The 27,350-nt window shown below is 32.0% G+C and overlaps 1 protein-coding gene across 2 annotated transcripts in view; it reads left to right on the plus strand.

Annotated features, from left to right (window-relative positions):
* LOC145832018 (ral GTPase-activating protein subunit alpha-1-like) overlaps positions 1-27,350 on the plus strand; it is a 39,679-nt gene that overhangs the window by 11,847 nt on the left and 482 nt on the right. For both annotated transcript variants that reach the window (XM_082939385.1, XM_082939383.1), the window contains 30 exons: positions 196-300; positions 1,414-1,614; positions 1,920-2,042; positions 2,378-2,478; positions 2,720-2,937; positions 3,509-3,641; positions 4,375-4,502; positions 4,957-5,048; positions 5,291-5,381; positions 7,832-8,053; positions 9,321-9,411; positions 9,894-10,297; positions 10,606-10,721; positions 13,166-13,267; positions 14,748-14,909; positions 15,112-15,237; positions 16,753-16,963; positions 18,777-18,979; positions 19,258-19,443; positions 19,668-19,851; positions 20,186-20,394; positions 20,608-20,791; positions 21,548-21,699; positions 22,330-22,508; positions 23,007-23,189; positions 23,626-23,749; positions 25,264-25,419; positions 26,123-26,284; positions 26,533-26,660; positions 27,101-27,285. In XM_082939385.1, coding sequence (XP_082795511.1) covers positions 196-300; positions 1,414-1,614; positions 1,920-2,042; positions 2,378-2,478; positions 2,720-2,937; positions 3,509-3,641; positions 4,375-4,502; positions 4,957-5,048; positions 5,291-5,381; positions 7,832-8,053; positions 9,321-9,411; positions 9,894-10,297; positions 10,606-10,721; positions 13,166-13,267; positions 14,748-14,909; positions 15,112-15,237; positions 16,753-16,963; positions 18,777-18,979; positions 19,258-19,443; positions 19,668-19,851; positions 20,186-20,394; positions 20,608-20,791; positions 21,548-21,699; positions 22,330-22,508; positions 23,007-23,189; positions 23,626-23,749; positions 25,264-25,419; positions 26,123-26,284; positions 26,533-26,660; positions 27,101-27,285 — 4,861 coding nt within the window. The remainder of the gene's footprint in view (positions 1-195; positions 301-1,413; positions 1,615-1,919; positions 2,043-2,377; positions 2,479-2,719; positions 2,938-3,508; positions 3,642-4,374; positions 4,503-4,956; positions 5,049-5,290; positions 5,382-7,831; positions 8,054-9,320; positions 9,412-9,893; positions 10,298-10,605; positions 10,722-13,165; positions 13,268-14,747; positions 14,910-15,111; positions 15,238-16,752; positions 16,964-18,776; positions 18,980-19,257; positions 19,444-19,667; positions 19,852-20,185; positions 20,395-20,607; positions 20,792-21,547; positions 21,700-22,329; positions 22,509-23,006; positions 23,190-23,625; positions 23,750-25,263; positions 25,420-26,122; positions 26,285-26,532; positions 26,661-27,100; positions 27,286-27,350) is intronic.

The raw sequence follows: 27,350 nt of genomic DNA on the forward strand, positions 1-27,350 counted from the left end.
TTTTTGCCTTTTTCAAGCATTATTTTTGTGCTTTATTAATGGCACGCCTGATCAGTGCCGAAATTTAAAATTTTGATATCGCAATTGATTTGTACTGTACCATTGTACTTAGTACACCTATATAGTATTTATATTTATATTACTCATCAATATTTATCAAATATTCCTTAGTAATATTAATCATATATCCCTCAGGTGCGGGCGGGCAAGCAGGCGGTCTACCAAATTTTCATCACCAACTCGTCGAACGTTTTCCTCGTTTCCCCGCCTCCTCACGCCGACACAATCATCGAAGACCAGGTTTGTGTTTAGTTAAATGTGCAGTGTTGACGTTTAGTTCTGTAAAAGCTCTGAAGCTAAACAGTCCATTGATACATGATAGTATTATTAATTTTTTATATATCTAGGTTCGCAAAATTTGTGCAAGTTTATGAAGAATGGTTTTAATTTAATCTGTAAATTTTTCTGATACTCAACAGCGTTTAAATATATTTTAACTTTAAAAATAAAGTTTTAAAAACAAATATTTAGCTTTTCAGTTAAAAATACAGTATACTACCGCTTAAGTACACACTTTTTTTGGTACGCACCCCGCCTTAAGTACGCACTTAAGTTTTTCCAGATTATTATATGTTTTCCAGGTAGAATGGCCAACTTGCTGAGTTAGCCGGAGACTTTCACAACTTTTAAACTAGGGTGAGTAATCCTGAGTAGTCTAAGTGGCCTGAGATTGTGACAGTCCTGTTATTAAATGTTAATAAACTAAATACTTATGTAGTGGTTGCAGAAAAGTGAAAAGAATAATGATATCTGACCTGTAATGCTATAAAATAAATAAATCTAGATTACAAAGTTAAAAAAACTTACAAATTCAACATAGTTAAATCATAATTAAATATAAATGTACACACATAGATGTTTTGAAAATGTTTAGTAAACACAATGTAGTTTGGTCTTTCCCTCTAACAAAACAAAATATGGAAAATATGGCTTGATTATATTTTTATATCATTGACTGACATTGTCTTTCTATAATAAATGTATGTGTTAATTATGTAGAAACTTATAGAAAAAAAAACATTTTAAAATCTATTAAAAAATTGTGCAGATTAGAATAATGTATTAAATTATATTTAAAATAAAAAGACTTGTTTATTTAGCTAAATTTATTTGGTGGCTAGTTGTAAGAAAGAAAACAAACAACTAAATTTCATGTTATACTATGTCGTCAAAAAGTACGCACTACCCGTGCTAAGTACGCACTTTTTGGTCGGGTTCAATTTGCGCACTTAAGCGGTAGTCTACTGTAGTTCCAACGCCAAAAAACGCTGGAAAAAACTTTCATCCTGTGTTTTAAAAACTGTACAGGCTATCAAGCTGCAAAAAATAAATTTAATGTTTTTAATTTCGCAGGTGACCATTTGCAAGCAGATATTGTCTTCTTACCGCCACCTAGTGAACAACACCCACAACCAGCCGCTGAGCAAGCCCACGTGGTGGCAGCTGCTTAGGGTCCTGCTGCACATAACGACCGTCATGCTTCCCCCCAACGACTCCTGTCGCCATGGCAACGACCTGATAGTGCAGTCCAACCTCGCCTCGGTCATCTACCAGGTAAAACAAAAGTTCTGTTTTTTTAACAGCTTTTTAAAGTGATTAAAAACAAAGTTGAAGTTATTACTGAACTTATATTTGATCTTGAAAAAATTCTAAAATATTAGTGTTTTCAGTTTTTATTGAATATAAAAGGTAATAAACTTAAGTAACCAGTAAATTGTTTAATAGTTGGTTTGAAAAAAATGTTTCGTGAAAAAGTGTTTTGTAAAAGATAACCAACTACCAAGGAACAATTAATAGTGTAACAAAGTTAAAGAAAGTACATTATTTCTATATATGTTCTCACACTTAATACGATGCAGACGGTGATAGTTTCGTGGATAAAAGCTTCGTTGAACGTCCACGTTTCAAGGGTACTGTGGGACCAAATAGTCACCGTGTTTCAGCGGAGGACCAACTGGAAGGACTTGATAGTCGAGTGGTCGGTTAGTTGAAATCTACTGGTTGTTTTTGTTTGTTTAAAGGTCGCCATACTTAAATTTTTGTAGTTGCAATTGTTTCCTATACTTCAATCTTTTTGAATCTGAAGACATGCTTTAGTTGGCAATAATATTTGGGTTAATATGAAAAAAAGTTAATTGCTATTTGTGAAAATACTGCCAAGTTGTTGAATGAATAACTATTTCACTTACAAAGCGAACTTATACTGTTAATATATATTTTTATTTTTAAAAACAGCATTTAATAAATTAAGCTTATTCCCTACATACTATATAGTAAGTTGTATGAAGTATTACTGCATTTGATAAAATAAACTCAGAAAAATATGGACGTCATCACCCGTATCAACGCAAAGCATGTCTACGGTGTCGATTTGCAAAAAATTGAGGAAGAATCAAACAAAAGAGAAAGAAAAACCGGGTAATTATTTTACTGTTACTATTATTATTAAAACTTTTCTTTTCGCTTTTATTAACCTCTATATGCAAAGTCTTGTAAAATATTACAACAATAGTTTTTAAGCGACATTGTTCAACAGTTTTTTTCATTTAACATTTTAGTTTTAAGTAATTTAAGTAAAATTTTAAGTTATTAAAGATAATTAATTATGTTAAATAATATTATATATTATTCATTTTTGTTTCCAACCAAGTACTGACAGCATACGCGGACTGCGCAACAAGCGCAGCGCGCCGGCGCAGAAAAGCACGGAAGCGAAACAGCAAACGCGACCGAGCGAGCTGAACTTGGAAGGGGGGAGCGTGAGGAGCAGGGGGAGGAGCAGGACGCTCCACCAGCAGTTCAGCGTGGGGAGGAGCATGGAAGTTCTGGAGGACAAGCCGCAGAAGAAGGTGGCGAGGAAGCCCAGGTCCCTGTCAAGTTAGTTTTTCGATTGAAAGTTTTAAAATGGTTGTTAGGAGTTGCGAAAGTAGATGATTAGTAAATTTCTTTTTTCACAATAAATGTTAGCTGTTTTTCATTGGTTTTGTTCAACAGCTTTTAATTATATTTCAGTATATCACGGTTGCCAAAAAATCCTGGAATCCTGAAAAAACCTGGAATTTGAAAAAATTAGAAAAGACCTGGAATTTCTAACAATTTTAACATGTTAAGTATAATAAGATTTCATTTTGACACGAAAAATCTATCGTATAGATGACATTTTTTGTTATCATCAAAAATTTTTTTAAGAAATAAATTTAAAGAAGCTTTAAGATATCTTTACAATGTCGTTATACACGTTTTTTACCTTAAACTTAATTTTAAACTGAAAACAGACCCAAAAACTTGTAATTTAAAAAACCTGGAAAAATTTACGAAAACATGGAGTAAATTCACCAAAAACATTTGGCAACCCTGAGTATATACTATATTCAATTGTAGTGACAGTGTTACTGTTACACATTTTTACTTTTCACCTTGTGCGTCAAACGATATCATTACTTTTCAGCGAACGCGCAAATATCGGTTTCGCCCTCCGAAGAAGTTTCCCCCTCGGCCACCAGCCCCGCCAGCAGCGTTTCCTCCAACCACCCCCACAACAAGTTTGTCGGCAGGGTGAAGGAACTGAGAGAAGATTGCAGGTTTGATAAAGTGTTTGTTTGTTATCAGGGTATAATAAGGGTTGCCACTTTACTTAAAAACCTGGAAGAACCTTGAAAAACCTGGAATTTGAAAAAAAAAACTGGAAAAATCTAGAATTTGAAAAAATTTCTGATGTTTAGTAGTAAAATTTCGATTTGACTCAAAAAATCTAACATATAAATAAAAAATTTTTGTCATCAACAAAAACTATTTTTATTAAAAACATATTTAAAGTAGCTTTACAGTATCTTTTCAATGTTTTTATACTATTTAACAAAGTTTCTTTTCCTTTAACTTAACTCTAAACTATATATAGACCCAAACATGTGTACTCTTAAAAACTCTTAAAATTTTTGAAAATAACGAGTGGCAACCCTGTTATAATACTTGTCAGTTTAAACAGTACAATTTTTGGTTACGCCGCAGAAACCTTGTTAGAGGGCTGTAATCTTTTGAAGAACAGCGGTTTAAAATAACTAAATGAACACAAAGTTTGAATCTTAAACTGTTTTTTTTGTAGTTTAAGCATCATTATTATTTATTGAGTTAATTGTTTCAAGTGAGAACTTTTTTACCGTTAAACATATGTGCTCAAGTAAAAACTAATCATGTAATGACTCATATAGTACATTTTCGTTTCTACTTTTGCAAATATAATTTTACCCCTGTCTTTTTAATTTAAACTAACAAGATGTAATGTTCATGTTTGAAATTTATACAAAACTCAAACAGCTCAATAGCGTCTTCATGCGGAGAAGATAAGAAATCAATAAACAGTTTGTTGGACGCGGACAAGAGATCAATAAACAGCTGCAACTTGGAAGACAAGAAGTCTCTGCACAGCATTGATGAAATGAAAGGTTCGAATTTCACTTAAACATATTAATATTTAAAACTAACCACTTTACATTAAAAGCGTATTTCATTTGTTGCACTGCTACTTGAAAGAAAAATTTTTGCTTGTTGATGTTGTTAATTTTAAAATTTCGTTTCGCTATTAAACAATAAAGCAGAATTGTTAAAGTATGTGTATAAATCCAAAAATATTGCAAGTATTTCAATAGTTTATACATTAGTATTTAAATTAAGTAGGTTATTTTTCTTCAATTACTGCATAACTACTTGAATGGTTATTTTTTGTACTTATTTCTAAAGAAAATAATAAAACAATACACATATTACTTTGTTCTAACGAAAAGGCTATCAAACATTATTAATTAGTCAATAGACAATGACTTTTATTGTGAAGTGATACTTTTCGCAATTGAACAATATAGCAGAATTTTTATGTATTTTAATAAATATTGCATGAAGTGAGCGAGGAAGTTGACGAGTTCGACGAGCTGGTCAACGAGCGATTGAAACCTCGAAGAAAAAGTGCATCTCCCGCCACCACTACTTCCACTGTGAGAATTGTTTTAATATATTTGAAAACCTGTGCGGAAGTCGTATTGTTTTATAATGTTTTATTTTTGTAAAAGTATTTGAAATTTAAAAATAATTTTATGTAGGAGTACAAATTTAAAAAACTTTTATGCCATTTTGTAAGCTTGACGACTTTAGTTTACCAGAGCTTTTTAGAAGATTGCTTATAGTACACTCAAAAACCTAAATTCAGAAAAAAGTTCATTAATCTTGTTATCATCAGAACTCGGTGACGTCATCGACGAGAGACGAAGAGCTGACGTCAGAAGCCTACTGGAAACAGATCACCAAGACAACCGCGCGCCCCCCTCACAGTCAGTTGAAAATCTTATTTGCACAACTATTTTTTCATTAAACTTAATAAGACAACCTTGCAACACGGAAATATATAAGTGTGTTTTTATTAGTGATGTACCGGACCCACAATTTCGGGTCCGGCCGGACCCGGATCCGGACTTTTTTTTCAAATTAGAATCCGGCCGGAACCGGATCCGGACTTTTTTTTCAAACTAGAATCCGGCCGGAACCGGATCCGGACTTTTTTTTCAAATTAGAATCCGGCCGGAACCGGATCCGGACTTTTTTTTCAAATTAGAATCCGGCCGGATCCGGATTTCAGACAAAAATGGCAATATCCGGCCGGACCCGGACCCGGATAGTGAGTCTGGGTACATCACTAGACTATAAACTAGCCTGAGTCAGAATGAGGTTTTTAAAAACTGAAAAAAAAAAGAACTTTAATCTAATAATAAGTAGAACAGCTAGCCACAAGGTTTACAAATTTAGGTGTTATTTACAATTAAAAATCTGAAATCAAGTTCTTGAACAAAATACACTAGAAAATTACAAAATATTGAAAACTGGATCAGTTCAAGCTCATTCAAAATCTAAAAGAAAACTAGCCTGAATTTTATAAAAGACTAAACTAGCCTTAGGCAGTCCAAGATTTTCTAAAATTCCTAAAAATTTTCAAACTAGCAGTGTTGCCACTGTTTAAGTCAACAAAACTAGCTAGAGTGAGTATAAACCAGCCTGAGTCAGAATGAGGTATTTAAAAACTGAAAAAAATACTTTAACCTAATAATCAGTAGAACAGCTAGCAAAGGTTGACAATTTGGTAGTAAAGTTGTGGACTGATTGTGGTACACTTAACTTATTAGTACTACCCATCATAACTAAATCCTACCTTATTTAATTAATATCTAAAAAGTTCTAAATTCTAACTGAGACTATTTTCTATAATCAGACACGACAGTTTTGAGTGATGAATCTTTTATATAAAACACAACAAGAAATACTAGCATATACAAAACTATTAATTAATTTGGTAACACTTTAAAAACTGGAAGCTATTTAAATCTATATCAAAAGACTTAAAACAATAAACTAAAAATTAAATAAAACTTTTAGTAAACAAGAAACTGTAAAATTTTTAATTAACTATTAAACTATAAACCTGGCTTAAATATTTATACAATTAAACACCAGTTGAAATATTCACTTTTAAAACAAAACACTACTTACAATAAGCATTCACAAAAAAGTTCAAGATACTTTGTTGCTTCAAGCTGCAAAGCAAACTAACTAACTGCTTACATATAATCTGCCTGTCATGTTCTGATGTTTTGTTGCATCAGTATATACTTTAAAACATTTCGTCATATGATTCTCATTAGCTCGTACATTCAACCGTATTTACTCTAAATATTCTCTGAGCTCAAATTTAAACAACAAATAATGCAAGTATTCATTCCAAAGTTTTCAATTTTACAACATATATAAAGAGTTGCATTTCTGAAATGTTTATTTCATAGTTTAAATGTATACAAATGTAAATTAGTCACGTGTACAAAATGAGCCAATCACGGTAGGTGTTTAATTTTAACTGACAAAAATGACTCTTATTAATTTACACAGGGTTTGTTTTTGAAAAAATACTTTTCAGTATGCTCTTTTATACTAACAAGATCCGGGTCCGGCCGGATCTTTGTTAGGATCCGGCCGGACCCGGATCCGGACTTTTTTTTCAAATTAGAATCCGGCCGGAACCGGATCCGGACTTTTTTTTCAAATTAGAGTCCGGCCGGAACCGGATCCGGACTTTTTTTTCAAATTAGAATCCGGCCGGATCCGGATATCAGACAAAAGTGGCAATATCCGGCCGGACCCGGACCCGGATAGTGAGTCCGGTACATCACTAGTTTTTATTCTCAACATTGACTTTTACAAAGTCATTTTTAGTCCTTTACCCGTCTTTAATTGACTTGATTTCATTTATAAAAAAGCCAGAGTTTATAAATTTTCCTATAATAGTTTGGTTGATTTTATTAAAAACATGCTAACGATCAAATGATTTAAGCATAATAATATGCAATCTAACGATCAGAATAAAGAAAGTTTAATATAAAGCTCCTTACAGTCACAACAAGTAATAAACTGTGGTGAAAAAACTCACAAATAAAAAGTATAATATTATAAGCACGCTTTATAATTAAGATTTATTTTCAAATGCAGCCGTGATTTTTGATTATATTTAAATCTAGTTATTCAGCTATAGAAATAAAAACAACTTAATAATAAATAAAAAGTTAACTTGAATAAAATTTCTAAAATATTTATAACTTTACACTAAAAAGTATACTAAATATAAAAATAATTTATTTAAAACTTTACCAGCAGCTTACAGCTCGTAGTTGCTCAGCATAGAATAATCGCTTTACAAAAATTAACGCGCCAATTTTTTCTTTTTTCTCCCCACCCGCAGCCTCCCACATGACGTCATCAAACCTTCCCCCCGCCATCCCCGCCAGAAGGTTGCCCGTGGGCAGCTCGGTCGTCATAGTTACCAGGGACCCGGTTGCCGTCGAGTCGTCGCCGGAAACCGAAGAGATGTCGTTCAAGTCGGCCAAGAGCTCACCGCAGACGGACGAGAATTTTTCACCGCCAGGCGGCGATGGCGAGCCGACGTCACCGCGAGTTTCTATTGGTTGGTTCTGAGAGTGGAAAGCACTCGGCATGGTTCTCACTGAGCATGATTGTAAAAATATATTAGCTTTGTCTTTATTTGAAGCGTGTTTCGATTAATACCTGGCTTGACTTTAATATTGTGTTGTACTAATTTCTTAACTATTATAGATTAGTTATGAGTCACTCGTAATTACCAGGCTCATAACAGTTTGTTTTGATAATTTTGTTTGTTTTTTAAAACTACTTTGAAATTATAAATGTTTAAATTTTTTGTTAATAATGATTTTGCCTTGTTTTTAGATCACTGTTTGTGTGATTGCACCACGCAATTTAATTTTTAAATGTGTGCTTGATCACTTACTTGAGTAGATGCACTAACTTTGAATTTATGCTAATTGACTTTTATTGCATGCATTTAAAATGATTTTATAATTAAAGATGGTTTAAATTAAATTGATATTGCTTGTTTGAATTATATTTTGTACCTTTTATCGTGATTTTTGATATTATACCTTTTATTGATTGTAAATTTTTATTAGAATAATTGATGAAAATTATCTTTATTTAATATGTTACTTTATTAATCAGTTTTATTTAATGGATTTATGGTTTTAAAATACTTTTTTTTTCAGATTATCATTTAAGAATGTACCTTGCTACAAATTTATCTGTCAACAAAGTATATATTTTCTGAGTTTAACTCTTTTCTTGTGTTTTTAATTCTGAAGTTGTATATTGTTGTAATAGTTTAGTGTGAAATTTACTGTAATTTTTCTTAGCATGCCTCTATCTATATAAATAAGGTTAAATATATTGAAATAATTTTTAAATAACTAATATGAAAAATTATTAGATTGTTGTTGCTTTAAATTTTTTTAAGTTAAATTATTTTAGAGTAGTTAGTAATTAGTTCAACCAATTTTAAAATCGAGTGTGTTTTATAACTAGTATCGTGAGTATTAATAAGTAGTGCAAAATAAACAACTAACATTTAGTAAAAAGATATTTTATTTACGATAACAATTGTAGTTGTTTTGATTTTTAGTTTGTAGTAATTTAAATGAAATTATTCAGTTATGCTGAATTAATTATTTTTTGTCGTAGCAGTAGTATGAAATGTGTTGTAGATAAATTTCGCAAGTACTAACAATGTATTGTAGATTCTGCATAATGCACTAATCAACGTACATACTGTACTTAGAAATCATTTAACTACACAAACTAATTTGTAATGTTTAAATGTTCAAATTAAAACATTATATACAATAAGTAACAAACAATAACAGACAGCCTGTTCGAAGCGGAAGGTTTGAATGAAGATAAGACAAGCACGCTCAAGGCTCCCACGTCTGATGCTCCTGTTGAAAATAACGACAAGTTAGTTCAATATTTTGCTATCTACTAGTTTTATAGATCTGCAGTTGAATGAGTGTGATGCGAAGGTAGTTTTGTAAAATATAATAAAGAATTGGTTAGAGAAAAAATCGGTCCCATACACAACCACCATCAGATTACTGTATTTGTTTTTATTGGAATCCGTATTACTTGGTTATTTGTACATAAAAGATCAAAAATTAAGTCAATGAGATTGTCTCCTAAAAGTTAACGATTCTTAAAACGTAGAACTGAAGCTTTAGGCTTGTTACCTACAAAAAAATTGATTGTTTGATTTAGTTTTAACAATTTTTGTTCTTCAGAAGAGTTCAAAGTAGTCTAAACTTGTATATTTTATAAAAAGTTTTTGCATTCATATGGCCAGATTATGAAGTTTGTGAGTAGTTAAAACATGCTTCAAGTACTTTTCTCTCAGTTTCAACTTTATATATTCTATCTGCGTACAAGTTAACTTTATTTTTCAGCCAAAAAGAAACCGAAGAAGATCTATCTTCCCCAAGCAAAGAAGTTCCGCCTGAAATCAACGAGGAGGAGAAAACGGAAGAAAGTGGGGAGAATTTAACCTCGGAAGCAGCAGCGCCACCCAGTGTCGATTCTCCCACCAGCCCGCCGACATCTCCCGCCAAAAAAACGGCGCCAAACTTCGCCTGCAGCACCCCGATGGCTCAGGGCGGCAGAGCGGCGGAAGCGGCCAGTTTCGACGACGGCAGCGGCGATGACGTCACAGAGGAGCAATCGACCGTGACGTCACTGAACGACGACACGCTGACGCAGCGCATGGTGCTGGGGAGGGGGAGGCGAGTGAACAGGGAGCAGAGGTCGATTCTGAGCGGGGGCACGAAGCAGGGGTGGACCAAAGACAACGCAGGTCGTTTGTTTATTTTGATATATGAGGTTTTGTAATATTTTCTTAAATTGATGTTTTAATTGTTTTTGTTATATATGTAACATTTTTATCGTAGCTTTTAATTTTTGTTCTAATTTTGACTTTAGTATCTTTAGATTTTGTATGATCATGTTTAAGTAAGAGTTGAGGTTTTAAATATGACTTTTTTTATTAAAGTCCATACATGCGCTTCTTTTGGTGAAGCGAAAAGAATATTTTCAATTCGTTGCACTAAACAATCACGCGGTAAACTTTTTCTGATTCAAAATTTAATTTTTTTTTTCAAACAGTGGTGTTGTGGAGAAGACTGCTGGGTATTCTGGGAGACGTCAACCTGATAGAATGCGAGCAAGCTCACAAAAACGTTTTTCAATACCTCAACAAGATGTTCACCAAGTTGTATCAGGTAATTGAATGCTGATTAGTTTACATCAAAATAGTATCGGCTTGAATGTAGCTTTAATGTATTTATAATATATAAATATGTAGAACTAAAATACACAAAATAAACTTTTGCTTGGGACAGCTGTTTCTGCGTTTAATATACGTTTAAAAGCTATATATTAAAGCTATAAATATATAAATATATAAATATATATATATATATATAGATTTAATATATAGCTTTAATGTGAAGACTGAATGTTTATTCAAAGTTGTTTTCACGTTTGTTTGCTTTTTAAGTTTTAATACAGCGTGTTTTGAAATTAGCGTAAATATTTTAAGTCGATGTTTTTTAGCAAAACAAAAAATTCACTACAATTTAAAATGTACGACTTTGAAAGATTAAGATAACATTTTACTGTTTCAAAATTTGTTACTTATCAAATTATGTCATAAATACTTTCGCTGTCAAAAAGCTTACTTAACTGTGGGAATGAGAGTTAATAATTAACTAATATCGTGCTGTTTATCGCTTTCACATCATTGTATTTAATGTGGTTGTTCGAGATAGCACTGTTTTCAAACGGAAAACGCTATGTTATGGTTAAAATAATTTGTTCATATACTTAGCTACCATTTTTTTAATGTAAGTACGTTTAGACTAAGTTTTAAAAAGTTTTATTTTCGAAAGCTTTGATATACAAAGTGTTATACAATACATGAGCTTAGAAAGTTAAGAACATTATACAAATAAAAACTTGACTTTTTAAACGTTTAATGAGAAATTTTTGAAGTAAAAAGTTAATAGTTGAGTAAATTAAGTTTAGAAAGTCTAAATTAATTTCTTAAAGACAGTTGAAAAAAGAAAATTTCTTAAAGCTACATTATTGCAAAAATAACAAAGTTTGCCGTCTTTATTGCAGTAAAGGTAGTTGAGCACTAATAAGCAATGTTTGGTTGTTATAAATGGAAAAAAGTGTAAGGCTGCTCAATTTTTAAGTTGTGTTTAAATAGCTCTTTAAAAGTAAAATTATAAAGCAGCAATCAAGTTATACAAAAACATATACTTTTTAATTGCTGTTTGTGAAAAATTCATTTTTTTCAAAATTTGTTGTTAATATTGTTTTTAAGAATAGTTAGTGTACACTGAAATTGTTTTATTTGGCACAGAAAATATAGTAAGGTGAAAAATTATCATACAATTAGCATTTTTTATGTCTTTTCCTATTATAAAAAATAATTACAACATTAGTTTTAAATTGTTAACATGTTATTTAGGACAGTCAAAATACAAAATAAAACTTTATTACTAGTATAAAATAGTATTTTTATTGTCTAGTACAGCACTGAATTTGTTTTCCGGGAATTTAAAAAAGGTTGAAGACCACTGGTTTCAAATAGTATATTTAATACACTTGATTTTATATCCTTCTGACTTTTATTTTGTTTATCCAACAAAACAAACGTTATGACAGAGCAACCAAGCTATTTAAACCCAAAACACATTAAAAATAAATGAAGAAAATAAAAAAGAAGCTGTTCAACCACCACAAACCGCACTCGCCCACTTGCAACGACCTCGTTTCCATAGAAACGCCTACCGAAGACGTCATAAACCCCAACTACGTCGAGCCCGAACACTCTGCCCCTCCCCCCAAACCCGACGAGCTTCACCCCCCGCCTCAACCGCAAACATTGTTACGTCACAAAGGTTCGGGCGATTCACTTTTGGCGGGAATCAGCAAGAAGTTTTCCACTTCGGTGAGCAACCTCACGGAGGAAGTGCCCAGGAGGAGGCCTCCCCGCCCCTCCTCCGTCTATGACGTCACAAGAGACGAGGGCCACCAGTCGCTGGGCAACCGGCTGTTCAACAGGGTGATGCACCCGGGTAACCACGGTAACCATGGTGACAAGGAAAGGGTGAGAGCGGTGAACTACAGCGAGATGGACCCCGACTCCCAGATAGCCGACATGTTTTTGGAGCATGTGAGAATTTTTTGCAGGATTTTTAAGTTCTGTGTAAATCGAAATTTAACATTAATTCTGTTTACAAAAAAAAAGAGTAAAAGCTGGTCAATATATCTTCAATAAGTTTGAAGCTCATTTACTTATTTTGCTTAATAGTCAGTACAATTAGCCAAAAAGTATAAAGTAGTTATTACATCGTAATAAAAGTGTAATAAAACTGTATACTATATATTTACGCATAACATAGTTGTCATAATTTCCCAAAATTGATGGAGCATGAATTTTTAAGTTAAAACAAACAAACCCTAATTCAGTACTTGAGTAATTTTTCTCTAACAACGCTAACGCATAGTAGAACTATATTTTAATATTACCTAAAGATTACAAAATAATTATTTATATCAGCTGTTGTGTTTTGTCAATGTTGGGTATAAGTTTTGATTTTTTTTATACTAACTAGAGTTTACACACATGCATATATATATATATATACAACAGATGCGGCAGAACATCGGAGTGTCGTTCAACGACGAGCAGCTGTTCGAAGAAAACTATCAGCTCATACCCCCGTTGAGAATCGTCGCTCCGTGGGCTTTCAAGGTTTGTGTTTATTTTATTTCTAATTTTGAAATTTTTTGATGTCGGTTTATCTTTCGACGAGGGTTTGCACACACGCAGACTCGAAAATGAAATAGAAGTTTTTTGAAAGTTGCATCTTCGTTTTTTGAATTTAACATATCAAATATTTTTTAATAAGCTATTTTTCTCTGCATATAAAATTTCTCAACACGTGATGGTTTAAAGTCAAAGAAGTAAAGTTAATAAAAAAAAAAACGACTTATGAAAAAGTGAAATATTATAATAAAGTATGACTCATGCGCGCTTAACAAAAGATTTGCTTTCCTGACTGTTTTTAGTTGGTCTATGAAAAAGTAAACAGATAAGGAAACATATTTTTGAAATTTTTTGTAGAAAGTTTGAAGTTTTTATTAAAATAACAAATATTTTTTAATGATGTTTTGAAGTTATTTAGTTAGATTATTTCACAATAAAATATTTTGTTTGACTAAAATTTTAGTTATATATGAAGATTAATAGTATAGTGAAATAATATTTTTATAACAGACTTCTTTAGAACATTAAGAAAATTAAAATATTAAAACTATAATAAAATATCTATAGAACTTTTTTAGAAAACAGGTGAATATAACATTTTTATTTTAAAACACTAAATTTTTTAAACTTACAAAGCTGTGTTCCAATGCTTCAAAGTTTTTGGACAATAATATATTTTAAAGGCATTTGTGTACTACCTTTGTTTGATTAAAATGGACAAAACTAAAGTACTTTACAAAGTAAGTTATGTACTTTGCGGTACAGTTATTTAATCAAAAAATTTTAGATGTCGTTAAAATAAACACTTGAAGTAGTAGAAGAGTATACTTGAAATGACTAAAGTTTAGTTAAAAAAGTTGAGTTGTCAAAAACCTCTAACATTCTTTGATAATAATAAATATGTTCTAAAATGTCTTAAAAAATGGCTTTTATAGCTTCTTTGTTTGAGATTCGTTTTATTTTTTAACTTATAAAGCTTACTTTTTTTTTGACAACTAACAAGCAAACATATAAGTTTTGAAAAAATCTCAAATTCAATAAAAAAGGCGTATCATTAAAAACTCCGAAAATTTTTTTGCAGACTTTAAACTTTCAGACGTAGTTACAAAAAATACTCATTAAAAGTAAATTAAACAAAAATATACAAATAATATAAAACCAGAACAAGTTTATGAAACAATTTCCCAGGCCATTATGAGCTTGCCGGAGAGCCACAAGGGCGAACAGCCACAAGAGAAACAAAAATAACAACACAAATAACATAAAAGCAGAACAAATTTTTTATGCTTTGCTTATGAAACAGTTTCATATTTTGTTTTTACCTAGGCAATAATGAGTATATACTCCAAAACTTATATTGTAGTATGATGGTGTAGGGTGTTGATAATAACGTTGAAAACTCTCCGAGTTAAACGTTGCAAAATCAAAACAGGTGGTTGACAAACTAATGTTAATATTTTCCCAGGCGATAATGAGCTTGCCGGAGAGTCACAAGGGGGGCAAGTTGTGCGCTTACAAGCTCATCTGCAAGATGTCGCTGTTGAGGAACCAGGACTTGCCGTGCGAGCAGGATCACCTGTCACAACTGTTCTACGTCATTCACGAGGGACTGAATTCCAACGATCAGGTTCGTATCAAGTAAATATATTGCATTTGTGTGTGATCTGGTAATGTGTTTAGTATTTGAATTGATTGAATTCCAATGATCAGGTTTATTACTTTTTATAAAAAAAGTTATGTGTTTTTATAGTAATAAAAAACTTACCAAAAAAACTTACATGTTCAACTTTCAAGTTTGAATATATAATTTAATTGATGTTTATTTACAGGAAGTGATAAACGAAATAGTGCGAAATTCCAGTTACTATTTTTCGAGCGATCTGCCATCCAAACTTCTGTTGTTGCTGGATTTCATTTACGCCTGTCACACTTATTCTTCGGCGGAAAATAAAAAGGTAAATTTTATTGTTTTAAACTATAAGTTGACTTGTAAAAATTGTTGTCATCTAAGCTTGTTTTTTAATGCATAAATTTCAAAAACAAATAATGACATGAGGTTTTATTTCTCTTCAAAATATTTGCGAACGTTTTCACGAAGCTATTTAGTCATTTCTAATAGAACTTTCTTGTTTGGGCAAAAAATACAAAAGTATCCTCATTTTGTAGTAATTCAACACTCAGAATGCCACACACTCAGAACAACTCAGGCTAGTTTTTTTTTAATGTGCTTTTGAAAACTCAGGCTACGTTTTTGTTAGACTTTTAATGAGTTTAAGTTGATAAATCTTGAATATTTTGATATTTTTTTAGTTATATTCTATTTTAATTTAACTTTTTTGGTTTCAGTTGTTAGCTAATTTTTACTATACTGCTAGCTCTACTAAATTAAATATAACAAAAATATATCAAAGTTTTTTGTTAACATAAAAAATGAAAAAAAAATGTTTACACTTTACAGTTTTGCTCTTATAGTTCAAAAATAGGTTTTAAGTATATATGTGATGGTTTCCAACATCTTGAAAAAGTCTGCACATTATTTCACTGATAAATTTAGTGATAACAGTAGACCATGAAGTTTATATGATCTGCATACATTTATACTTGTTTTGTGAAGTCCGTGGATGGTAAGAGTGGCTCTCCACGTTACGTAGGTGCCAAATATAAACTTATTATAACAGATTAAACCTTTATGGGACTAGCTGTGTGTATAACCTTAAAGCTGAGAACGTTTGCTTTTGTTAAAACTTTTAGATCAGGACTTGAGATTTATAAAAGATTATGATTATTAAGCATATGTATAGAATAACTTTTTACTTCATACAATTTTCTGTGCACCATAAAATATATAAAGTGCGCACTAGCTTAATTTAACTGCTGTGAAAACTTGAGGTTTTCTGATAATCTCCTGCTAGTTTTTTAACTCAAATAAAGGCAACCCTGTAGATTTTTGTGTTTTAATGAAAAATTTGAAAACATTCTAATATCAATTAAAATTTTACAACTTAACTCTGCACTTTACCTATTTCAAACTCTTTTGAATATAAGGCCTGTGCAATCTTTTTACAGTATAGATTTACTTATATTCACAAATAAGAAAAAAAAAACAGTTAATAACTTTGATTACTTGAAAAAATAATATAGCAACTAAAGCTTTCGTAATAAAATTGTGAAATTAGTAACTTCAAAATTTTAAATTAATACATAGAGCTGAAAAATGTTGTACTATAAATAACCCAACAGCTACAAACCTACACAGTTTGTGATCACAAGCTGTTTTTTAATCAAAAACAATGAACATCTTAAACTTACTCATTGTTCAAATCAGAACAACAACCAAATTATTTCCAACACAGCAACAACCTGCACAGTTTACAACCACATGTTTTAATTAAAATAGTTAATATCTTAAATTTATGCTGAGCTTATTGAAATCTTAACCTTATAAATAACAAAGTTGTAACCAAACACAGCAACAGCCGAGGGTGGAGGCGCAAACGTTGCTGGGGTCGACCGTGTGCTTCGTCAACCTGTACAGCGACATACCGGTGCTGCGGCCCAGCAAGCACGAGCCTGAAGTGATGAACTGCGCCAACCTGAAGCAGTACATCGTCGAGAGCCTGATCACGTCCGCCAAGAAGGAGCCTTCTTCCAAGGCGCGGTGCATCGCTCTCTCCAGCATCGGTTTGTTGTGTTTTAGTTATAAAAAGCATTAAAGGTGTGTAGTAAATGCGTTTTAATAATAGTTTTTTTTACAGTTTAGATCTAGTTGTAATTTTTTTTTTTAGTATTTTTTGATTTTGATTTTTTAGCGCGTTCGTAACTTGATCTTGAACCGGGCACTCAAGCATATAAATGTTAGGAACTCATGCGAACAAATGCTTTAGTTTAATTGACAGAGATAAATAAGCTAAATATTTTTATTGAATTTTGTTGATAAACTCTTATGGTTTGATATCAAATTGAAGACGTTACAAAACAAACCAGTGTTACTATTTAAGTAAGCAAGCACTAAAGTACAACTTAAACAAACTATTTGCAACTATTTTTATTATGAAGCAAAATCAAATACCATGCGAATTCAGCCAGTTTTGTGTTGTAATAACCCGTACTTAATTCAGTTTCAAACACTACACCATCGAATTATATTGTGCCGCTAACATAGTTTTACAACACAGTTGCCAATTTAACAATGAGCGCATCGCCACAACTTAGTTTGATCCAAAGAAGCGCCTTTATAAACAATACTATCTTACATGCAGCGGTCCTAAAGTTTTTTTTTTTTTTGCGAATAAACTTGTCGAGAACAAATGCATGGCAATCTAGGAATAAGAAAACAAAGTAGTTGAAACTGCAAAATTGAGCTTTGACTAAAGAAAATTATTGCAACCTGTTGTATACCTAATGTTTTTTGCTCGCGTACGGCACAGTTGCCATAATTACACGGTTGCCACATTACCTGGAATCCTGGAAAACCTGGAATTTGACAATTTAGGCAAAAAAAGCCTGGAAAAACCTGGAATTTGAACAAAAAACATAGAATTTTATAAAATTTTAATATGTTCAGTAGTAAAACTTTAGTTTGACTCAAAAAATTTATCATATAGATAAAAAAAAATTGTTATCACCAAATTTTTTTACTTAAAACACATTTTAAGTAGCTATACAGTATAATTTTAATCTTTTTTATACTATTTAACACAGTTTCTTACCTTAAATTTAACTTTAAACTAAAAATAGACCTAAAAATGTGTACTTTTAAAAACCTAGAACAAACTTTGAAAAAACGAGTGGCAACTCTGTAACCACCCCAAGCATGGAGCAGAACTTGTAACTCAAATCTATACACAGGCATCTGGTATAGAGTGACTTATATTACTAAATATATAATTTCTACATTTTTAGTAGTAAAATTTCGATTTTACACAAAAAATCTATCATATAAATAAGATTTTTTTATTTAAAAACACATTTAAAGTAGCTTTACAGCAGGGTTTCCCAAAGTGGGCCAAGTGGCCCCCTAGGGGGCCATGAGTAGCAAAGGGGGAAGAGGGGGGGCCATGAGCAGTAAAGGAGCCACAGGGGGGCCATGAGGCCATAACTTGAAACTTACACTAGATATTCTCGAGTTTCAGATGAAGAGCAAAAAAAAAGGTCTTACGTGTACTATATTGTAGTTTATGAGTAATCTATATGTTGAAGGGGGCCATTACTTTTTCAAACTCTTTAAAGGGGGCCATTAGCAAAAAAGTTTGGGGAACCCTGCTTTACAGTATCTTTTCAATGTTTTTTATACTATTTATCACAGTTTTTTACCTTTGACATAACTTTAAACTAAAGATAGACTCAAAAATGTGTACTTTTAAAAACCTGGAAGAAGTTTGGAAAACCTGGAAAATTTTTTGAAAAAACGAGTTGCAACCCTGCGTACGACACAATTGCCACAATCACCCCAAGCACGGAACAAAACTTGTAACTCAACACTGCAACTCCACAGGCATCTGGTTGTACGAGGAGCTGTCGAACGAGGAGGTGACGGAGTACAAGCGGGTGAAGGAGGCCATCAACGTGCTACTGGTCAGCCTCAAGTTCCAGGACCGCACCATCGCCATGTTCGCCGTACAGCAGCTCCACCTATTGACTCACGTTTGCAACAAGCTGATGAGCAGCATGCCGTTGATTCCGCCCAGGATCATCGACGTATGTTTGTTTTGAATTTAGGTTCTTTAAATTATATACGTTTATATTTTACAACTTTTAAATTATTTATTTTTCAACGTTTGATGTTCGTTAACTCTTCGCAAGTACAAGTTCAAAATTTAGGTTTCTATACTTTGTACAAGTTTGGTAAAAAGTACGAACGCTTTTCAAAATGATTCTTTTTGCTCGAGTACTGTGTGTCTAAACTAAATTTACATTTTAAGTTGTTTTTTATATTAGTTTCTAATTATTTCGGTTTTTTACAACGAACGGTTCAGGTGATGGCGTTGACGGCTTCCGACTTGTTGAATGTGAACGAGATCAAGAAGTCGACTCCGGGCCAGCAGCTGATAACGTCCATGTTCATGTGCTTGCTCGACTGGTGCATGGTAGTCCCCCTGAACGTGCTTGTCGAGGGTCAGGGCGAAAAGAGCGGCAAGCGGTTGATCAGAACCGTGTTTAAAGTTAGTTGTAAATTTTGAAAGTACTTTATTGTTTTTTTTTTGTTTCTGTGCAAAAGCTAGTAAAACATTAAATTTCAAACAATAAAACATACACAATAATGGTCAATACAAAATAATCAAACGTATAAAACATACAAGAAACAACAATAATGGTCAATTTTGAAAATACCTCAATAACTTTAATTAGCAACAACTACATAATATTTACACGTTTATGACGTCAGGCGCTTCAGACGGCCTCTTGCGGCAAGTCTTCGTTGTTGCGTCACAGAACGACCCACAGCTACACGCTGCTCGACTTGAAGTCCACGGATTTCGACCCGTCCATGGAGCTGAAGCAGACGGACAAGCAGCTCGGCTTCAAGTCGTCGCCCATGAGCGACGTGAAAGCTAACAACAGCGGTTCGGGTTTGTTGTTTGTAAATATTTAGTCACCTTCTAAATCGCATTTAATCATTGCCAGAAAATAATTGTTTTCACTTTAAGATGGTTCTGCTTTTTAAGCATTAATATCAATTAAAATTACCTTTATGTGTTATATAATTTGAGAACAGTGAGGTGAGAAAGATACTAATTATTAAAAGAATAAATTCCAAGTATTTTTAAATTTTCCTTGAATTTTATATTACATTATTATGCAATTAAAAAAGGGATTACGGCGTAGTAAGAAAGATACTAGTTGTTAATAGTAGAAAATAATTTTTTTTTTTGAATTTTTTTGAATATATTACAAACCAACCAGCACCGGATAAGGCGATCAGCCTGGCGGCGCAGATCGTCCTCACCCACCTCACAAACCACCTCGGCCACTTCCCGTTGAAGGAGGGACCCTGCGTCCTCTCCAGCCGACTCTGCGAGTTCCACGACGTCACCGTCGCCACGGAGGAGGAGGGCGTTGCCAAGCAACTGGACGACCTCAGCCCCTTGTTGTTCAACTCCCCTAACGTGCAGGTTGCGACTGATTGTTATTATTTTGAATATTTTATAAATTATTTACTCGAACAAAGTAAATAAATAAAAAATTGAAATAATAATTTACACTTTTTTATAAGGTTGGGATTAGATTAAAACTTTCAACAATTAAAATCATTAAAAGTATAAAACACATTTTTTACTATCTTAAAGTAAATTTTTGAATTTTTTTTTTTTTACTTTTAATTTCAGTTCCTGATATACAACAACTCGTGCCTGATGTCGATCGTGGAAATTCCCGCGCAAAACACCGACGAAACGACGTCACAATCGAGCCGTGACGTCAGGATAATAGTTAGGGACGAGGGCGGGAAGCACGCTTGGAACGCCACGCTGCTGCACGGAATCAATGACGTCATGGAGAAATTGCAGCCCGGTGAGTGAAAAAAATATTGGTGAAAAATTAAAAAAAAATGCATTAAATTATTGTTAATTTTGATTAGTGAGTCTTTTTTTGCTAAACACTTTATTTTTAATATCTGTTTAGAAAAGTAGTATAATATTTTTGCAATATTTTAATATCATAGTATATAGTATACGGGTAGGTGTCAAAAAAACACGAAGGAACATTTGCACAAAGTGTTTTACTTTGCACGGGTTGAAACTTTAATTTCTTTTCTTTTTCTTCTACTTTCACTGTTACCCCTTACCCTTAGTCGATGTTTTTTTGTCACTGTTATCCCTTACTCTTGGTGTTTTTTTTTAATTTATTTTACTACCATTGTTACCCCTAACCTCACCCTTTGTCGACAGTTTATTATTATTATTATTATATTTAATAAGTTTATTTTGCTTTATTTTCATTTTTTACTCTTGTGCAAAATTGTCACTCATACAGAATAGCCCTTTCGTGTGCATATTTGACTTTTCGTTTAAAAGTGTCTTCCTGCATATTTGACCTGTCTCCATACACTTAATGCACCTTTTATTAAACGTCGTTGAAAATAAATAATTCCTAATATGAAAGAAAATTTATTTTTTTAGGCATTTTGTTTTCAGAAGCTTATATAAATGTCGAAATTTTGTTATAGTTTAGATAATCTCATAAGTTTTGCATTAAGGACTTAAATCACAAAATTGATCTAAAAAAAACTTAAATTTTGATAAGTTGGAGATTGTTATTTTTTTACAGTAAAAGTCGAGAGCTCCCCTGTAAAAGAAAAAGTTCAAGAAACTGCATCTTCACTTAAAGTTGAAGAAAAAGTTGACGAAGAAAATCAACCGGTTCAGTTGAGTTCCATTCAGGATCCGGATTTGCCTGGAAAACCTGATAAATTAGACAGAGTTAGTTTCATTTACAATTAACTTGATTCTGTAAATATATGGTTATGATTTAAATGAGTTTAAAACCGGTTTACAATAGTATAGAGTCAACTTATCAGTCTTATTTTTAGTATATTGTGATTTATTAAGATAGTTGTTTACGCTTATTTTTGAATCTAAATGAAGTTACCTTTAATTGAAAAAATTCCAAAAATTAGTTGTTAGTTATTACATTAGGTTAAACTTAACACACAAACAGTTCTTAATTCATTAGTGTATTAAACAACTATTTATGTCGTTTAGCGGACATAAAGTCTACAAAAAAACAGAAATAATCACATACGTTTGATAAAACATTTTGTTTTGATAGTTAGGTATTTTAAATAAATACTGGGATTCAAAATATTATTTTTTATTGTCTCTACTTTTGATTAGTTTATTTGTAAAATATTGTTGAAAAATTTACTTTTTATTCTATTTTTACTCCGTTTAAGTATGCATTGCAATTTTTATATATATTAAGAGTTTTTTTGTGCTATTTCGTTATTTGTTGACTTCAGGGGTAATTCGAGTAGTAAGTATCATTTACTGCAAAATTACAACAATTTTTCTATCTAATTAAGTTTTGTTTTATTATTTCTTATTTCTCAGTTGTTGCGCTACATCAGCGCTACGAGCCCCGAATGCCGAATAAACTTCCTCGATTTGAACGTTCCCGCCAAAGTGCCTTGCTACTTGACGGAGGAGATGCAGGACAACATGGTCAAGTCCACCACTAGACACCATGACATGCTCATGCAAAAAGTTAAACAGCAAAACTTGCTGGAAAGGTTTGCTTGTAGTTCTTTGTTCTTTTCACTAGTTTGCTTATTTTTATTACTGTTTAGTGAAACTATTAAAAAAAAAAGTTGTAAAGTTGTATGATATAAAGTTTTCCAATGTTATTTACTTAGTAACATTTAATTTCATGAGTTATCGATACGATTTTTTCTATTTCTAAACTTTTATTTTTTTATTAAAAAAAGAATAATTTTTCTATTTGTATTAATGTAAATGAATTTCGTTAAAACTTTTTTGTGTTTTACATAACCTGATAAAATAGTTTATATTTAAGAGATGTTAAAAGTTATATAAAACTACTATATTTTTTAACGATCTATATTGATTTTTTTTGATATACATAACTGTTCTTTTTTACATTAAATTTTTATATTTTGATAATAGCTTTACTTTAAAAACTCCAACAATTGCCCTATTTAGTTTCAACCCAACTTTATAGCAAACTTTATATGCTGTTTTAACTTAGAAAACACTCTTAACTTGTTCAGTTCGCGAGCGAAACCCTGCCTGCCGCCGTCGCCAACCCAAAAGCACGACGACAAGTTCCAACAGGCCCGGATGTTATTGAGCCAGATGGGCTTCCTTTCGAGAGAGTCACGTGACAGGGTGGAGCTGCTGAAGAAAAACGAGAGACTGTTGAGGGACCTGAGGAACATCGACAACGCTAAATGGTGTTTAGTTTGTAAATAATATTAACTGCGTGTTTTTAGTATATTGAACAAAATTTATATAAATATCAGGATTGCCACAAGGTCAGCAAAAGTCAGGAAAACCTAAAAAAACTGACAAAAGTCAGGAAAAGCCAGGAAAAATGAGGGTTTTTGAAAAAAGGTCAGGCAAAGTCATTTCTGTAAATCATTTCTGTGAAAACGCATTCAAACTGCATATTGTTAATTTTCATTAAAAATACTTAGTTCTTTGTTCAAAAAATGAAACTAATGTTTTAAAATGAATTATAAGCAATTTAATCCCGATTGTTCATAAGTTTACCCAATTATGGTCAACGCAAACTTTAAACCTTTTTTGAGTCTTAACGAATGCTTATAACCTTTAAAATTGTCTTGAGCTGTATTTCATGAAATAAGTTTTAACTAACATATTTAACAGCCGCGAAACGCACAAGATAGCGGTGTTGTACGTCGGCGAGGGACAGACGGACAAGCAATCGGTTCTCTCCAACAACTGCGGCAGTCAGCTTTACGAAAAGTTCGTCGCCGGCCTTGGGTGGGAGGTTTGACTTTATAATTAGTACTTTATACAGGGTTCGTGCGCGTCAGGCTAAATCAGTTTTTTTGAAAAAAGTTGAAAAACGTCAGGCTAAATCAGTTTTTTTATTTAAAAATTTGAGAATCTCAGTTTTTCTCAGTTCAAATGCTTGAATTTTTTTTTTTTAATAATTGAGAAATCAAAAATCTTTTTAAGATCAAGTTGAGATGTAAACTTATTTCTAAATAAATATTTAGTTATTTGTAAAAATAAATGCTTAACACCTTTTGTTGAATCTCTAAAAACAATTTAAGAATCTTCACAATTTTGTTTTGCGTAGATTATATACGTCATAATTATAAAAATTTATAAAAAAATACAGTTTAAACATTACAGTTTAGTTCAACAACTTAGCTGTTTGTTTGAATTTGTTTACATCAGCTATGTATTTCAGAGCTAAGTTGGTTGAACTGTTTTAATTTCTAATTAAAGGCTTTATACCAAATACTTTTTAGATTAAAACTCTTAGCAGTTTATTCATATATTTTACTGTATATTTAAAGTTATTAGAGATATTCACAACACTAAAACTTAGCTTAAATATATAAGTACTAAGTTTCGTGGGAGTACAAATTTTAGGTACAATTAATTTTTCTTTACAAGAAAAAAAAATACAGGTTTTTTATTAATTTAAGTGTAAGCTTTTCAAATCTGATACGACATCAACAATCACTGTTTTTATTTAGAGTTTAGGGTTTATAGTTATGTATCAATTTTAAGTATTAGTCAAAGTACTACAATAAAGAATTTTTACTTATTTTAATACTCGTGTAAGCGTTTAATTTTAAATTTTAATAAAACACAACAATGCACGTTGTTTTATTATAAATCTTCTGGTTATAATGTTTTTACTTAGTGCTTAATTAAATTGAACAATTGTGTGTAGTAATCTATATTACATTATTAAACTAGTAATAGATTAAATATAACCCTTATTTTAAAGCTTATCACTGAATTTGTTATCATAGGGCATAGGGGATCAATCACCTTTTTCAAAATTCAGTCTTATTTTATTCTGTTGTGCCTAAGCTACGAGTTGCTTTTTGCAGACTATTAAAGATCAAAATATTTTTGAGATGAAGCTGGTTGAAGTCGGAGACTACAATAGTACTATTCAAGACCCCTCAATACCAAAAATGACTTATAAAGGGGATTTTCCTTACATTTAAAAAATGTCAGGCTAAATTGGTCTCAGTCAGGCTAAATGAAAATAAATTCGCGCACGAACCCTGTTTATATTTAGTTAATAAACAAAAAAAAAAGTAACAAGTTTTATTAAATCTAAGTTTAAGTTCATTTATATTTTTCAGTAATAGTTAATTTGTCAAAACCAAGTATAAATAAAGTTGTTTTAACACTCAACTAATTTAAGTTGGGTACACAATTTAGATCTTTAGATTAATAAACACTTATTAATGATTCTGAAGAAGTAAAAGCATGCTACTTATTTTAACAACCTAAATGAATTTTACCGCTTAGGTTGATTTGGAGAAGCACGTGGGGTTCGAGGGACGTTTGAAGAAGGACAAGTTGTGCGGGAGGAGTGCGCCCTACTACGCCACCTCGCAGCTGGAAGTAATATTTCACTGCGCCACCAGGTTCGCCTCCGCAGACGAGAAGGGAAGGCACACCAAAGTTTGTTTTGTATTTTTCTCAGCTAAGAGTTACGATTATATTTTTGTTTTGTAATTTTGCTGAAGACAGGGTTGCCACAAAACCTTGGGTCCTGGAAAAACATGGAGTTTGAGAAGTTTTGAAAAATAACCTGGAAAGACCTAAAGTTTTGAACAAAAATCACTAATAAACCTGGAGTTTTAAACAGTTTTTAAATGTTAAGTAGTAATATTTTGGTTTGGCACAAAACATCTATCATCTAAATAAAATATATTTTCATTATGAAAATAAATTAACTAAAAACGCATTTAAAGTAGCTCGACAGTATTTTTCAATGTTGTTAAAACAGTTTTTAACCTTGAAATTAACTTTAGACTAAAAATAGACCCAAAAACGTGTACCTTCAAAAACCTGAAAGAAATTTATTAAAACCCATTGGCAACCCTGAGAAGAGTTAAAATTATTTTTTGAATAAAAGAGAGTTTTAAATCCAGAGTTAAATTAAAAATAGTTGTAGCTTTAATTTTTTTTTTAATTGAGGTTTTAAAAAAATTTAGATGTTTTTAAAACTTGTTTTTACTAAAGATTCGTTATTTTTAACTAAACTGTAAAAAAGTACTTTTATAAAGAAAAGTATTCATATACAGCCACGTTACTATAATGGAGTGGCTAAACTGTTTATAAACTTGACCAAAACTAGTTTTACAAACATTTATTTTTCCAGTTGAAGCACATAGGAAACGACGAAGTGCACATAGTTTGGTCGGAATGCAACGAGCAGTACCAACCCAAGCACATAATTCCCACCGATTTCGCCGACGTTGTCATCGTCATATACCCGATCATGCACGACCTCTACACCATTGAAATCATCAAGAAGCCCGAGGTATGAAAAATTTTGCAATAAATTAAAAGTTCTGCTTTTATACTGTTTATGTCAGTAATTATTTTACACACTTTTGTTGTACTTGTACTAACAGTCCTCATACATTTTTTTACGTTAAAACATGTCAACCTTGCTTTGAAAAAGTAACTTAACAACCGTCAACAGCATCAAAGATTTGTTGCATCTCATTTACCGCAGCATTTCACTCAATAAAATAAACAACAAACAATTTTTATGCAAACTTCCAGGTGCCCAACTTCGGTCCTTTGTACACGGGGGCGATAGTGAACGCCAGGATACTGCCCGTGTTGGTGCGAGAAACCGCCATAAACGGTGGCAGGGCTCAGCGGAGGTCCATCACCTACTACCAGCACTAGTTTGTTTTTATTAATTATTACCAGCACTAGTTTGTTTTCAATTGTTAACATGTACATGGAGATTTTTTAGTTTTTTAATAAAAAGTTGCATTGAGTAAAACTTTGCAAAAAGTGCCGTATTCTTATTTATAAAAAGTCCCAAAAAAACTACAAAGTAACGCAAGTTATTAATTTTTGGAACCATTTTTAATAAAGTTCAGTGTTTACGGTTTTTAAACTTTTTTTAATAATCGGAGCAGTCAGTTTAAAAAACTAACAATCCGAAATTTAAACTGTTCAAAATTTTAAATAACAATTAGCAAACATTTATATAAAGACCAAAGAAATTGTACCTCACAGTCATAAGACACTCAATGAAAACTGATTTGTTTAGTAAATAATTTTTTACACTGACAATATTCAATTAAAAATTGTCTTAAAACATTGTTATTTCCACCAGCTATGAGACGAGGGCCGGATATTTGAAGAGCATAATCGACGAGTATTCGTGCGATTCGACATTCGAAAATTTCGCGTCTTCTCTGTTCAACCCCAACATACAGACGACCCACAACACCAACGTCAACAACAACAACTTCGCTCATCCGAACAACAAGTTCGCTTATCCGAACGAAAAACCATCAGGTTTGTACGTTTTTATTTAGTATTTTAGAAGGTGTTTAGGTTTAAGTTGGTAAATTTTTGTGAGT

Source organism: Thalia democratica, chromosome 3 (assembly GCF_965202585.1).
Source record: "Thalia democratica chromosome 3, ktThaDemo2.hap1.1, whole genome shotgun sequence".
Classification (NCBI taxonomy): domain Eukaryota; kingdom Metazoa; phylum Chordata; class Thaliacea; order Salpida; family Salpidae; genus Thalia; species Thalia democratica.